Source organism: Denticeps clupeoides, chromosome 9, assembly GCF_900700375.1.
Source record: "Denticeps clupeoides chromosome 9, fDenClu1.1, whole genome shotgun sequence".
Taxonomy (NCBI): domain Eukaryota; kingdom Metazoa; phylum Chordata; class Actinopteri; order Clupeiformes; family Denticipitidae; genus Denticeps; species Denticeps clupeoides.
In genome coordinates, this window is record NC_041715.1 from 11990642 (window position 1) to 12005896 (window position 15255).

Consider the following 15255-nt stretch of genomic DNA (forward strand, 5'->3'; position numbering starts at 1 on the left):
CGGAGCCGCGGCTGCAGTAACAACATCCTGGACGCGGAAAAGTGGCGGCGCGCACGTAATGGAGTAACGGGGAGGTGGGAACTACGCGCCCTCAACGCCGCTCCGGTCCCCGAGAAGCCCCGCCGTCCCTCCCGTCGGTTCTCCCCGCCGTCCCTCCCGTCGGTTCTCCCCGCCGTCGCGGGGGGAATGCGCGACCAGCCGGGAGAGTAGCAGGCCGGCTGCCTTTCTCCGCCGAGCCCGTCAGCCCCGCAGCGGCGTCCGTGAGCAGGCGCCGCGCGGAAACCTTCCGCTCGCCGAACCCGGAGCCGCCCGAGGCCCCGGGCGAAGGTCCCGATTCAGCAGCATGATGTGAAGGTAAAAAGCGCCTCGCTCCCCGCCACGATAATTGCGGAATTTTTACGTCATTTCAGAACCGCGGGTCGTCAAATGCGCCGCCAATTTAACGCATTGATTCAGAAGAGCGCGTGCGAATTAACACGGAGGAGAAACAAGAAATAATAATGATCATAATAAATATTATTATTTTTATTACAGTCCGCGTTCAGTCAGGTGAGTGCCGGGGGAGTCACGTGACGCCCCCTTCTCCCCTCTCGCCGTGGAGGGACCGCGACGCTCCACGTCCACGTCGGTCGCGGCCGCTCCCCGCCGAGGTGCAGGAACAATGCGAGGTTATTTGGGATTAAGTGGATTAGCCGCCGGTGTAATTAAAAGCGGAGGATGTTGGTTTGGTGCGGAGTTTAAGGAGGTTAGAGGCTCTGGTACTTGCATCTCCTCTTTTAAAAATGTGTCTTATAAATATAAAATAACTGTACATGGGACAGTAAATAAATCAACATGTCAATAAATCATGTTTCTTTCTCGACTGACTCGTGATCAGCACACTGCCGATTATCAATACGCTATAGTTGGTATTTATTATAAGCAAATAGTATTTTAAATGTATTTTTCTTCATTTCTGTACATTGTCCATGCACTAATGTACCAGTATCGTTGTTAACGTCATGGTGGAGATCCGTCCTGGAATAAATTGATTATACGGTGACATCATTGTGATCTTCGTCGGCGTATCGATGTAATTCCTTCGTCTCTTTACATGGCGAAGTAGTCGCAGAAAGAGATTGGATGAATTGGTGAAATTTTGGGAAGAATGTGTGTTTGATGGTGTTGATTATTCCAATTCACTGTAAACCAATCGATTGCCGGTTGGTGGTAGAACAGTGATTCGTGGCATCGGTGATGATTTGGTGTGGGTTGATTTTTTGTTTCTTCTTCTTTGGTCTCAGATCGGAGGAGAGTGTCCCCGCAAGAAGCACCGTGCCCCCGAGGAAACCCGCAGCGTTTGGAGACTCACCATGCTTTAGCCGGAATGAGATAATAGAGACGTGCATGCAAGAGACCCTTGACGCCTTGTCCCACCCGGTTCCAGTTTGATTTCAAAACATGACCACGCCGGCTCTTCTGCCCCTGTCCGGCCGCAGGATACCCACTCTGACCCCCGGGGTGTCCTCGTTCCCGCACCACAGGGCAACTCTGAGGCTCTCTGAGAAGTTCATTCTCCTCCTCATCCTCAGTGCCTTCATCACCCTATGCTTCGGAGCGTTCTTCTTCCTGCCGGACAGTTCCAAACACAAGCGGTTCGATCTGGGCCTGGAGGACGTGCTTATACCACATATCGAACCTGGGAAGGAGGGGAAGCACAATGCCGGCCAGATCATTATCCACGGACAGGGGGGACATGACGAGCATCGGCACAAGTAGGAGCTAAAGCCTCTTCTGTGTGTGTGTGTGTGTGTTTGTTTGGATGGCTGCCATGGCAGTGCACCCATTCCACCTCTGACGTATTTTCTCTGATGTTATGTTGACGATGGCGCGGTACATTCTGGATATTTCTACATTTGAAGTCTGAATAATTGATGGGCAAAATATTATTTAGGTATTTATGTTTTTTTTTTGTTTTTTAAACATTCATTGGTTTATGACCGTGGGGTCTAAAACGTGTCCCATCTAGACTTGCAATAAGAAAATAATGAATTCACGATGAATGTAGATTTACGTTTCTGAAAATGAGAAAGCCAATCAAGCTCTGGATTTGAAGCTGGCAAAACCAACGTTTCAGATTTAAAGGTTCTGTCCCCTTTGGGCAAACAATGTTATGCTTTAACCATAAGCTGTGGAGAGGCAAAAAAAACGTGAGAAGTCTTCCTCCACTAGTTACTAACTGTGGCCCCGGGTTCTTGAAGTTGAGCCTTATGTGGATGAACAGCATCTGGACTTGTTAGAACCTCGTGTGCCTGAATCCAGTCACCGTAGTCTCTCCTGCTCAAGGCGGAGTCGATTCAGTTTGGCTTACTTCGCACCGTGAGCCGGGGATAACTTTTACAGCCCGGTGTAGCATGCTCAGCTGAGACCTCGTGTTCCAGATGGGAATCTTATAATCTTACGTTAGCCCCGCATCCCCTTCGTGACTAAAGGTAAGTTGCCGAATGTCAGCGTCACATAAGGAAGCACCACTAGATGGCCGCCGATTGACTACAAATGTAAATCATTGGACTACATCGACGCCTTGAAAACTTTGACGTGCTGAGCGATGATTAATACACCAGCCACACTCTGCTCAGGCCTGGCGGTGTAGTTATTCTCGTTTGAACAGAAGTCTAATTTGTCTGCCTGGGTGGTGAATGGAGCAACTCCCCGTATCCCCGAGTGGCCGAGACTCAGAAAGGAGACGCTAATGGCTAAGTCTGTTTAATTGAATGGTAATTAAGACTTAAGTGATGTCCGCTACAGTATAAGGGTTGATTAGATTAACGGCGTGTGCCGTGAACACCCTTTTAGTAAAAGTGACTGGTCATGTGTCTGGGTGCCATGTGAGCTCCGTTTATTTTCCTGCCAGAAAGGAGTTGGCCTGTTTAAAAGTGAACAAGCCACAGCGCAACGCAAACTGTCATGCATCATTGAAACCCTTGCCTAGTGGATGAGGTCTGCTTTCGTTGCGCTTAAACCCGACTGAGCCTCGGTCACTGGCCTTTTGTCTGTGCTTGTGTACAAATCATTTATTATCCTTTCATAACGCTGTGACCGTAGCATAACCTGCAAGTTGGTATTTTGCACGTATACATTTATTTGAATTCCGTTTTTTCAAACCACTAATTTAATGCATTAATCCAGCAGCATCCCCCTACTATCAATACACAGGAAAATGTGATTAAATACGTTTTTCTTGTTTTATCTATTTATTTATTTACACGATTGACGTCTTTAAAGCATAGCACTGCGCACAGTGACTGTTAAAAAAAATATTGTACTGATCACACAACACAATTTAGTTTTCTTGACTTTGTGCTTCTGTTGGTCTTGCGTAGTAAAATCTGAAAGGTTTTCGTTCGTTCGTCAGTGAGCAACGTTCCCCCTCCAGCTCTCTCCGTCACCCTGATCTCACGTTCTGAAAATGCAGCGCCTGGCTCGGCTCTCTGGCTGATGAATGGTGGCGCTGAGGTCCTAATATAACATCAACTTTAGCTACTCGTGAATTGGAACAAATGAACGCTCTTATGGCATTTTATATTTTCCAGATTTTAGCATATTTGGTGCACATGGCCTTGTTTTGAGATTGTGGCCACCTGTGTGCTCCTTTCTCTCCGTCCCTTTTTATTCAGTTCCCTTCGAACCCCCCTCCCTCTCCCTGGCCCACTTACGGCTGTGGCCACGTTCCTTCTTTACATTCTCCCAGTGCAGGCAAATACCTGCTGGACGTGATAAGTGATTCCACGAGAACAAAAGAACACAAGTAGGGCGGCGTGGTGAGACTCCACCGCCACTCAAACCCGAGTCCTGCTGGCTGCATTTGAAGGTCCACCGTTTATCCTCCCTGCCCTCACGGTCCACGTTTCCCCATCTCATTATGTTTGCCCTGTCTTTTATATTGCTGGGTGAAGCTGACTGTGGCGGGACGTTCAGAATCCGTACTTCTGAATCCCTCCAAGATTTCATCGTTTTTAGGGTGGTTTTGGAATCAAAATTACAGATTCTGTCATGTGTTTTCTCAAAATGCGTCATAAAGTGTGCATTCCTTACGCCCCCCGGAATTGATGTGAAAATGGCAAAAAAAACCTGTGGGGACTGTTTGACGTAATTTATTCCTCTTTCAGCACAGGAAATGAAGGTCATTCGTGAGCAGTTTATTACCAGGTCGTATGTTGCGTTATGACCATTTCTGTCCTGTAGCATTTGCCAGTTCTTTTTCTTTTGTGACCTAGGTTAGTTCATTCTGATTCCACAAAATCGACTGACCTACATTTCCGTGAAAGCTGCATACATGCACCATGAAGCCCAGATCCACGTTTAGTCGAGTTTCACTTTCAATGTACGCAGCATTTTGCCCCATTCATTAGTCTCCGTCCCAACTGCATGCTCTATCAGACTGTACAGTGTTACATCTGTTGTGCATCAGATTGCACAAGAAGTCGAGCAGAGGAGGTAAATCTGCTTGTTATCCGTCTGAGCGGAATTCTGTTTTGCAAGTGGAACAGTGGAACAAAAAGAACTGAGACAAATCATCTTTCTTTTGTATGTCCCACATAAAATGTCTCTTTATTTGCACACGCTTGTCAGGACGCTGTGGGCATTTTAGATGGAATGACACAGTGCAAGCAATCCTTGGGTGCAGTGGTTGGCCTCCTGGGGAGCCTTTGATGCTCAGCCGCCCACTGGCTCACTAAGGGTGATGGGTCAAATGCAAAGGACACATTTTGTTGTGTCCTCTGTGTGCTGTGGTATGACAGTGACAATCACTACACATTTCCTATGTAGATATGTCCCAAAAATCAGTCTTTGGTCACAGAGGCTTGAGAGTCTCTGTTTGTGAACATGTGGCACCAAGTCCATAAAGAGCTCATTACCATCTTTCATTCTCTAATAGTGAATGATTGGACTCTGTAATGGCTAATTTTATACAGCATGTAACATTCAAGCGAGCATTAATAAAATGTTGATCTGAATCAGTCAGATTTCATTGAGTCCTTTCTGTAGTTGCATTGTGGGGTTTTTGTTTTTGTACCACCGATGCTTCAGGATCTGTAGTGCTGCATGTGTATGGGACGCAGAGTGGATGACCTTTAGGGCACACCACACTGACTCTGCGATGACTCCCTTGTCATGTTTGCGGTGATGCGGCGCGGCCGCATAGCTGCCAGCTGGAGAGCAGACGGCGTCGGTGCCAACCCGTGCGGGGTGGGCATGCTCTGCAGGGCGAAGGTCAGAACGGGGGGGGGGGGGTTGTGGGACGGCCGCTGAATTTGAGGCTTTAAAATGATAGCAACTTCATACCAAATTCATGCCCATTTTTCAAGTCTTCTTTCCGCATTCTGTAGATGTAGCCTGGGTCTAGATTAACATTCTGCTGGGCCACTCAGCATCGGCTGGGTATAAGAGTGTTAGCGAAGGCACAGTTCAGGCCGTCCTGAGTGCTCATATGAAAGTAGAGTGGGAAAAGTGTAATTATGCCGAGCTGAGACTGGATAATCCGGCATGGTCCACTCTGTCTTATTATGGTGGAAGCTTTGCTTTCTTGAAAGTCACTTACTTTTCTGGCTGTTCAGAAGGAACGTTTTAGCCTAGTGGGTAAGCCACTTGCTTATGAACCAGAAGACCACAAATTCACATGCTTACACCCAACTTACTACCATTGTGTCCCTGAGCAAGACACTTAACCCTGATTGTCTCTAGGGGGACTGTCCCTGTAACTGCTGATTGTAAGCCGCTTTGGTAAAGGGCGTCTGCTAAATGCTGTAAATGTAAAATGTTAATGTTTTCTGGCTTTGTAGCATAGCTGCAAGCAAACCAATGCAGTCTGAAGACCACAGACCAGCTTCACCCATTGGCCTGTAATGGCGGGCTGTCCATTGATCGGAAGAGGACAGCCAAATGTGGAGTTGGCATTCCAGGCACGTTTGTTGTTTGTTGATGTGATGTAACTTTGTGGTACCTTGACGCTGAACCATGCATTTCCCAAAAGGCTCTGTACTCATCATGCTATGTGTTTTTCTGATTGTCTTGGATTTACTGGAGAATCCGATGCATGTTCATATGCAGAAAAATTGTCAATAAAACAATATCTTGCATGTTCTAATGGGTACAAGAAGGAGATAGGAGCACACAGTCCTTGATTGGTAGACTGTTTAGTTTTAATTTGAATAATATGAACAATAGTAAAATAACTTTTTTTAATACAACTTAATTAATATTTTACAAATGTTAGTGTGCTGTTTGCATCACATTTTAATTTAAGTCTCATCAGCTTCAGAATATAGTGGATTTCGTAATATAGTGGATATTGTGAAAATGTTCAGCTGTAAGTGGAAAAGATGTTTCTGACCTGTACTGGTTTACAGGCCTGACTGCGTGTGGGGAAAATGTGTCTCTGAAGTGGGAGGTGTGAGTGGTGATTCTCTGATAGACTTTAATGGAGGGTAGTGGGGTGAAGAGGGCTCAAGATGGGATTCGTTTATCTCCGATCAGTTTATAGTGGAGCCTTCTTGTGAACAGGAATTAGTGGCCTTATCCCAGAGCCTCAAAACCTTTGCTATATCATACAGTTAAGCAGTCTCCTCGGTATTTCACAATTTTTGGGGATGGTTTTTGTTATACAAGCTCAACACTGACTACATTGTACCAAAGTGTCCCAAGGAAAGATATCTACAGAATGTTAGGGGTGTACTTTGTGAGACTGTATATTTCATGAATTCCGTGTTTGCCCTGCTCCCGAATGTGCTGCTTCTGTGGGTGGTGGTTACTTTGAGCCAGAGGTCCTTTTTAGACCCATTAATTCTCAAAGGAGAGACGCGGATACAGAGAGAGGGCCTTCAGTTCGAACTCGAATTGGCACACATTATTCGTAAATCTTTGGGGATGCAGATAGAAATCGCGGGGGCAATGTAGCCAGGAGTTCAAGAACAACTAATGAAAAAGACTTTGAAAGAAGGTTCTGCAAGAGGTTATTGCTTAATAAATACAATATTATGACTTCCTTATTTATTTATCTTTTTAAAAAAACTTTTGAAAGACTTTGAACTGCCCTCTGTCCTCAAGTGGTGGTTTAGTTTAACGCTGACAACAACGTAAATGAGGTATCGAAGTATGAGGCTTGTGTTGGATGAAAGATTTGAAACCATTAAAGGGAGCATAAATGTAAGCAGCTAATAGCACTTAAAATACAATTTATATTTGCTGTATTTGGACTTTTGGGAGAAACTGTAAATGTTTGATTCTTTTCATTATTCTGTTATTTCTTTAAAGGTCCCCTTCTATGAAAAATTTTCTTGCATATGAGGGACGAGGTGGAGAGTGGCCTATAGAAGTGAGCGGGCACGCACAGAAATCAACTCCATTCACCAACCAAGATGTTTGGCGCAGACAGGAAGTCGTGTTGGGGTTTTTCCAGACAAAATAACCCACTTCAGAGTCTCACGTTTGTGTTCATTTTTTCACATCCAGTCACCGAGCAAGTGCAATTCTACTCACATTTGGAAACCATGACGGTCGGTGTAGATATTGCTTTAGAGGGGGCGTGGCCAGAAAACGCATGAGAAAGGGGAGGTAACCTTTCCCCTTATGACAACATAAGGGGACAAATTCCTGCTCCAACTTTCTGAGCTGCTTCTCTCTGAATGCGAAGCAGAATGGCCAATTCCTAGCCACTGCAGGACCACAGACAGACAGACAGGCTGGGGGTATTAATGTTAATTTCCCTTTTTGAGATTACTTTTCATGACTGGGGACCTTTTAATAGCAACTTAATTAGTGGGGCAGTTGTGGCCTAGTGGGTAAGGAAGCGGAACGAAAGGCTGCGGGTTCAATTCCTGAACAGTCTAGGTGCCTTGAGCAAGGTACCGTCCCCACACACTGCTCCCCGGGCACCTTATCATGGCTGCCCACTGCTCACTAAGGGTGATCGCAACGACAAAACCAATCACTTTCACTTCATAACCGGGCTCCATACTCGTCCCTGTCTTGCTCAGGGTTATTATTTATACCCTACTTCTTGTCAGAAGTGCAGTGTACATTTCTCACCTTGCGATGGCAGCTCTGGTTTAGATAAAAATAAACTCACGCTTTCTAGATCAAGAAGTGTCTTTGGCTGTGAGAGGGTTTGGTCTGTCTGAGGTTTTTGATGTACTTTTGCCAGTGTGTGGATACAGGTCTCTGCAAATTAGTTTTAAATATGACAGATTTTTTTTTTTTTCCCCCTGACAGTTTCAGTCAGAGGCAGGTTCAACCTGCCCAACGTCTGTCACAGTGCTCCTTAAAAGGGCTGAAATAAAACTGCTGCTGCCACCACTACTTCGTCTTCTGCCACACCTCACCAGGCCGCCTGTGACATGCCCTGTCTTCATGCTGGTTGTGGTGGCGTCTCCATTAATATCGCCCCCGTTAGCATGGGTTGTGTGTGCACGTGGGTGAGGGAAAGAAACCCAACACCATGTGTGGTTGGAGTTGCAGCCACAGGTATGTGGGATTTTACTCCATGCCTGCCCTAGTGTTAAATCAGAACATCCCTTTAAATAAGCCCCGGTTTGTGGTTATCTGTGTGAACTACTGTTAAATACACACACACGCTGTAACTTTTAATCAGATAATAAAGGCACTGGCCAAATTATTATTAGGGACATAGTTCAAGATGTTTGTTTTTGTGAAGGGTGTACACTGGAGTGATCCCAACATATGTATGGCTGTGGCGTATGTGCGCAGCTCGTAATTATGGTACTGCGTTTATGGTTTTGGACATTGTTCCTTAATTTGAGGGGCAGTGGTGGCCCTCGTATTTAAGCAAGTGGACTCTAATCCCAAATAGTCAAGTTGCTGCTCCGTGGGCACAGTTCACGGCTGCCCGCTGCACACAGTAGGGTGATTTGGTTATTTGGCTGTGTGCACCATGTGCTGTGCTGTCTGTATCACAGCGGCGGAAACAACCCCTGACTATTCAATTAATTAAAAAAAAAAAACACTTTTAAGTCCTACGCTTTTATTGTGTCTAGGATGAATAGAGATGTGGTAAAATTCTGTTTACTCCACCTTTTGCAGCTCCAGACTGACTGTGCCTGTGGCTCAGCTGCGGCCGGGCCGTGTGCGCAGCTTTATTCAGCCCCGCCCGGCCTCTGGACGCCTGTTATCGCTGGCAGCGCTGCTAATTTGTCATTTTTGTTGTGGGGTTTTTTTTTTTTTTCTGTAATCATGCTCCATGCTCCACAAGCCATGACTGGGTGCATCTGCAGCTCTCTCTGTGTGTGTGAGTGTGTGTGTGTGTCCGCTTTTGCACATGTTTGTGTGTTTTGCGTTGTATCTGAGGGTCACAGCTGCATGGAACAGTTATTAAAACTTTCCTCCCACACACACCTAACCAGTAATCCCACATGGCAGACCTTAAACGAATCTCCCTCTCATCTCCAGGCGGAGATGCTTGTACAGCAGATCGTGCGGCGCTGCAGTCTGCAGAAATCATTAGCGCCAGACTCCCTCCTGTTGAGTGGGAGCCGCGCCGAGCCGAGCCACGTCTCCGCTCCGGGCTCCTTAACCTGTTTTTACTTCCTAAAGAACCTCCAGGGGGGGACCAACAATAAAGGCCTTGTCCTTCACCCGGCTCAGGTGACCTCTGCACTGGCCGAGGATTACAGGGCGCAGCCTGCATTTAACTGGCTGTGAATGCAGAAGGAAAATGTTTTTTTAATTGTTATTATGATTTTTTATTTTATTTTATTACGGAGTTTGGAGGTCACTGTCAGTTAAGGATTTAAAAAAAAACCCACTGGTCGTTTTGCCAAATTCCCCTTGTTAAGTCCTTTTATGCCTCAGTTACGAGGGTCTCGTCTGAAGTCTTAACGCTCACAGTTGCCTCCTGTCACTATGCAGGAAAGCTGGCTAAACTGGGCAGCATTCAGCAGTGCCGGGGTTTCCTATCCTGTGTGTGTGTGTGTGTGTGTGTGTGTGTGTGTGTGTGTGGGTGGGTGGGTGGGTGTGGGTGGGTGGGTGGTTTATGTGAACACTGCAGCTCTTACCCAGCCGAACAGCTGTCCATCTGTGCTTTACTCACCACCCAGCGAGCAGCCGGGACGAACACAAGGGCTCTGTCTGCACTTTTCGTCCCCCCCCGGCCCTCCTCTCCATACTCGTCCTCGCCACGCTGCTGTGCCCACCTGAGTGGGCGTCTCAGCCAGTTCGTGAGAGCGCTGCCAGCCTGGGTTGGTCTGTGTGTGAGGGACTGACTGCTCTTGCTTTGACTGACTTTCTGAAGATGACATCAGCACAGTTTCGCCATCCTCTATCTTCTGGACCTGTATGGTCTGGTCTGGCCAGATTTGTCAGTAGTACTTTTGACGTGGTATATTGCAACAGCAATATGGAGTTCTAATGGAACAACCAACCAGCAGATACCCTTTTTTGACCATCAACACGCAGACTATACAATCAGGTCAATAAATATTGGGACGTTGATACAATTCTTATCTTTTTGGAATTGAAAAAACAAGATGTGCTTTATCTGAGGTGAACGGTGTAGGACGTACTGCAGTTTGCATATGTGCCTCCCACTTTTTAAGGGACCAAACACACCCATCTCAGAGATAGCAAAAACATTAGGTGTAGCTAAAACAGTTTGAAGCAAGCTTACAAAGACATCTGTGAAAGCGAAAGTGATTAATTGTCACGTGCGGCAGTTTTGCTGCCTTTTCTTACTGATAGCGACAGATCTTTGGATCTCATATGGAGAGCTGAGAGCAACCGATTCCAAATGAAAGTAGGAGACTTGAAATGGACTCTTGATCTGCTCCTTGTGAATGGGACCATGAGGGTATTGCACCCACCTGGAACAGCCGTGCAGCCTTTTGTCCCATTACTTTTGGTCTCTTAAAAAGTGGGAGGCACAAATACAAACGTTTCTATTTCGTACACCGTTCACCAGATTTGCAGGTAAATAACATAACATTTTAAGATTAAAGTCTGCACTTAAATCCATATCAAATCCATTGTGGTGGTGTCTAGAACCAAAAATATTAGAATAGTGACTAGAATTAAACTTTACAGCATTTGGCTGTAAAGTTTTCTTTATTTCCATTATAGAAATCCCTTATTTGCTTCACTAGGGATGAATCTGTAAATAATTTTTAAAAGTAAATCTAGGTAAGATGCCTTTTTAATGTTTCCTATCACGACATTTAACATTTATAATGTATACTGTAACTCATTACTGTGCTTTTTTTCCCCTGGTGGCCCAGGAGGGCAGTTGTGGCCTAGCAGTTAAGGAAGCAGCCCCGTAATCAGAAGTTTGCCGGTTCACCACAGTCCCCACACACTGCTCCCCGGGCGCCTGTCCTGGCTGCCCACTGCTCACCAAGGGTGATGGTTAAAAGCAGAGGACACGTTTCGTTGTGTCACCGTGTTCTGTGCTGCAGAGTTTCACACTGACAGTCACTTCACTTTCACTTTATCAGCCAAAACAACCCCCCCCATTGGGAGTTCTCTGTTACTGTTATTTGATTCAGCTAAATAATGTTAATAATACAGACGTATGACACTGCTGCCTATATATTACACTGTTTACAGAAAGTGCCTGTTACTTACTTGTATTATAATTTTACTTGTATTTATATTATTAAAAAAAGATACACACGGTGGGCCTCAGGGTGTCCTCTGCTTTTAACCATCAACCTTGGTGAGCAGTGGGCTGCCATGACAGGCGCCCACTGTGTGGGGACGGTGCTTTGCTCAGTGGCTGCTTGGCGGTTCGGGTTTCGAACCAGCAACCTTCTGATTACATGGCCGCTTCTTTAACCGCTAGGCCACCACTGCCACAATCGATCTGGCTTTAGTTAATCTACATGTGTTTGCTCTGTGTTAATATGCCGTGTCCAACTTCAGAGCAGTTACTCTTCATTGAGCAGTGAGAGGGTGTGAATCTACTATTTAAATGTAGTATTTGATGCATCACGATGCAATTTTGAATCACAATATCTGCTGCTCAACCGGAGAACTTTTATCACTTATCACTTAACCACTAAAGCATCCATTTCAGAGGACATTTTTGAATATTTCTACAGAAATCGTTCAAACCAATTATGCCATATTCTACCCTTAAGTTGTATGGCATCCAATTTGAAATACTGAAATTAGTAAATTTTTTGTGCAGTTAACTAATTCAGACATTTAACATATGTTTTCCCTGTGGTTTGGTTTAAGTAGAACTCTGTGTGTGTGTGTGTGTGTGTGTGTCTCAGTCTGATATTGTATAGATGCCAAATGCACAGCAGCTCCATCTGTACTGATTTCTTGCTAATGATGTCAGGGTTGTGGTTTTCTGCCGTCTGACCTGCCGGTCGGAACAGGACCTCATATTTGAACTGCAGCCATGAAGCTCTCAGACTCAGCTAGGTGCTTCTACCAGAGCCCTGAAATGCCAGCAGCCACACCCTCCTACAGAGCTGAGGGTTAGGAGAAAGAGGAACTTGGTAAAAATAGAAAAGGACTGGTTCCTGTTCTGAAAGATATTGAAATGCTGGGCCTCAGGGTGTAATTTCAGGAGGGAGGCCTGTGGTTGAACGTGGTGAGGGATGGGATGGTGAAGCTGAAGCTGGCTCTTCCTGACGTGTTTGGCGTACTGTCGCAGAGCGATGATCAAGCCCAGACCCTGGGGCCAGGAAGACAAATCGTGGTGAAGGAATCTCAGGATTTGCTCATTACTTATGGCGACTGCGATGTTCCTGGCCCCGACTCGCCATGTGTGACAGTAGAGCTAGGAGCCTGTCAGACGGCTTCTCACTTTGCCTCGGCTTGTCTGCCCAGCCATGCCTCCTGTGGCTAATGGAGACAAGAGAGCCTGAGTGACTGAGAGGAGGGGGGCTATCTTGCCAAAATGTTCTCCACGTAATATGTAATCGTCCAAGCCGGAGATGGAGCCGAATTTGACACTTTGTGCTCTGCAGCAGTGGGGTTATCTAATGGTTGTCATGTAGGACCTCGGGTGACTCCGGTCCTGAGGGGTTCTTTAGAGAAGAAGAGAGTGCAGGTGCTCCATGGCAGACCTCTCTTCGCTTCTATTTTCTTCTCTTATAAAAAGTTGAACATTGGGTTTTAGTGTAATAAAATTTAATTGGCATTTATTGTTATACTGGCTATTATTTTGGGTCTGGTTAAAAATGGAATGCACGTGCAACCAAATAAAACAACAACAACAATTTTTTAATGCCTCATCTGATTCAGCCTGTAAATATTATTTTCACTATATTTTATTTCTGTGTTATTTATGGACGGACTACAGGTCGTAAGGATCATCCGAGCCTTGTCTGTCATAGTTTTAAAGATGTATTATAGCAAGCTTTCGGCACTATTTTTGAACTAGTGCTAATCTTCTGCCCTTGTTCATTAGTGTAAGGATTTACATAAATAAATAAAACACCAAAGAACAGCTTGGTACTCATCCTTAACTTGAAGAAGAGGCATTTGGTTGGTTTCACCCTGGTTGTCGATGATGTGTTTTAAAACGGGCCAACCATGATGATTAACAGCTCTCACGCATGCTAATTCCACATTCTGGATTAAAGATAGTGTTCCTTTCTTTTTTAGCTTCTGTTTATGTAAATCATTACATTACATCATGACATTAGCCTGACGCCCTGTGGTTAATGCCAGTTTGGAAATAGTGCCCTTAAGAATTAATTGTGATTAATTTGTTGCAAAATCTTCCATTTTTTGTGTGACAGTTATTTAATCAATTTACAAATGTTCTTTTTTTTTATTATTAATGAATAGATTTGTATTGCATTGTTTTCTGATTTTAGTTTCACAGTGGTTCCTACCAAATATCTTGATTTGGCTTTAAGACTGTTGGCTGCTGACCTTCCATATTTGCCTTCAGGTTGTGAGAAGCCGAGCAGTGGGAGAGTGGTGTTAGGATTTGTCAGCGAGCTGCTGGCTTTCAGCGCTATTAGGGCATGACCCCCTACCCCCCCCTTACTTAAATGCTGGCTCGCATCACTTGATACCGTGATACGTTTGTTCCCGCGAGCGCTCTTCGGCTGAGAGGTTGTTCTCACAGCAGCAAACAAATGCACAGCAGTCCCCTGTTTAAGGTGCGCAGTTTCCTGGAAGTCAATGAACATAAGGCAGAAAGGAGGAGAAAAGATAAGGTGTTATGTTTATGTAGAGGAAATCGGTGACTGCAGACGTTGTTGGCACTTTTGTTACCTTACAGGAACCAATCTATATGCCAGTACAGGAACAGACAGCTCGTAGTCAGGCCTGAAACCTTCGATGAACAGACCCAAGGGCGAGGAAACCTACGTGGAAGCCGGGAACTGTTAAACAACCCTGGGTTTCCCTGCTCTGATCTAGTTTGTACAATGTCCCAGAAGGCCCTGCTGGTAAAGTAGACCACACTGACTCTCCAGTGGTACTAATGGACCTGTTGAAAATATGAAGTGAGCTGCTCTGTGTCTCCCGAACCATCTACAGGAGAGTAGGGCTGGACCCTTAAATATGTCTCAAAATTGTCTTTCATTATAGATTTCATAGATTGATTTCAATGATATTGTAAGTAAATATTGATACTAGATACTATAGTATCTATACTATACTAGTAATGTACATTTCACCTGCTTTTGATTGAGTTGAGCCAGAACTGGGTGTTGCAGGGTGCTTGTTTACACCTTCCTGCACCACACGCCAGCAAACCCTAAAGATGCCACCGTGCCTCGTACCTCGGCCTGTTTCTGATCCCGCGCTCTGAATCGGTGTCACACCGTGGCGCAGACAGGCATTATGGCCTCTCTATTCTGAGAGGCAAAAAGAAAAAAAAAAGACTTATTCACGCGGCAGACAGAAAGCTGGCAGATCCGGTTGTGTTTTAAAGGACCCTGGGTAATCTCCGTGCCGTGGGGGTGGGGGTGGGGGGGGGAGTGAGTCACGGCGAATCAGCCATCAGACGGCGGCTGCAGCGCGGCGCATAATGAGTTGCGCGGAGCAGCGGTTAAAAGCGGCGCTGGAGATCAGTGGCAGGAGGCATTTCCACACAGGAGACACACCTGTGTGGCGCTGGGAAGCGTTTTGCCGCGTTGCATTATTCATGTACTCCCCAAACGGCAGATGCATTTTAAAATTCTCTCTCTCTCCCTCCCTGCCTCCCTCTGTCTGATGCGCGACACACACACTTTTGGATTTGTCATCTTTTCCCACACCGTTCTCTGAGTGACAGACAACATGTGAATGTCACAA

The 15255-nt window shown here is 45.6% G+C and overlaps 1 protein-coding gene across 1 annotated transcript in view; it reads left to right on the top strand.

Annotated features, from left to right (window-relative positions):
* The window catches only part of man1a2 (mannosidase, alpha, class 1A, member 2), a 77552-nt gene continuing 62297 nt past the window's right edge, over nucleotides 1-15255 (top strand). Inside the window, exons 1-2 of the mRNA XM_028991437.1 lie at nucleotides 1-354; nucleotides 1284-1754. Coding sequence (XP_028847270.1) covers nucleotides 1441-1754 — 314 coding nt within the window. The 5' untranslated portion in view covers nucleotides 1-354; nucleotides 1284-1440. The remainder of the gene's footprint in view (nucleotides 355-1283; nucleotides 1755-15255) is intronic.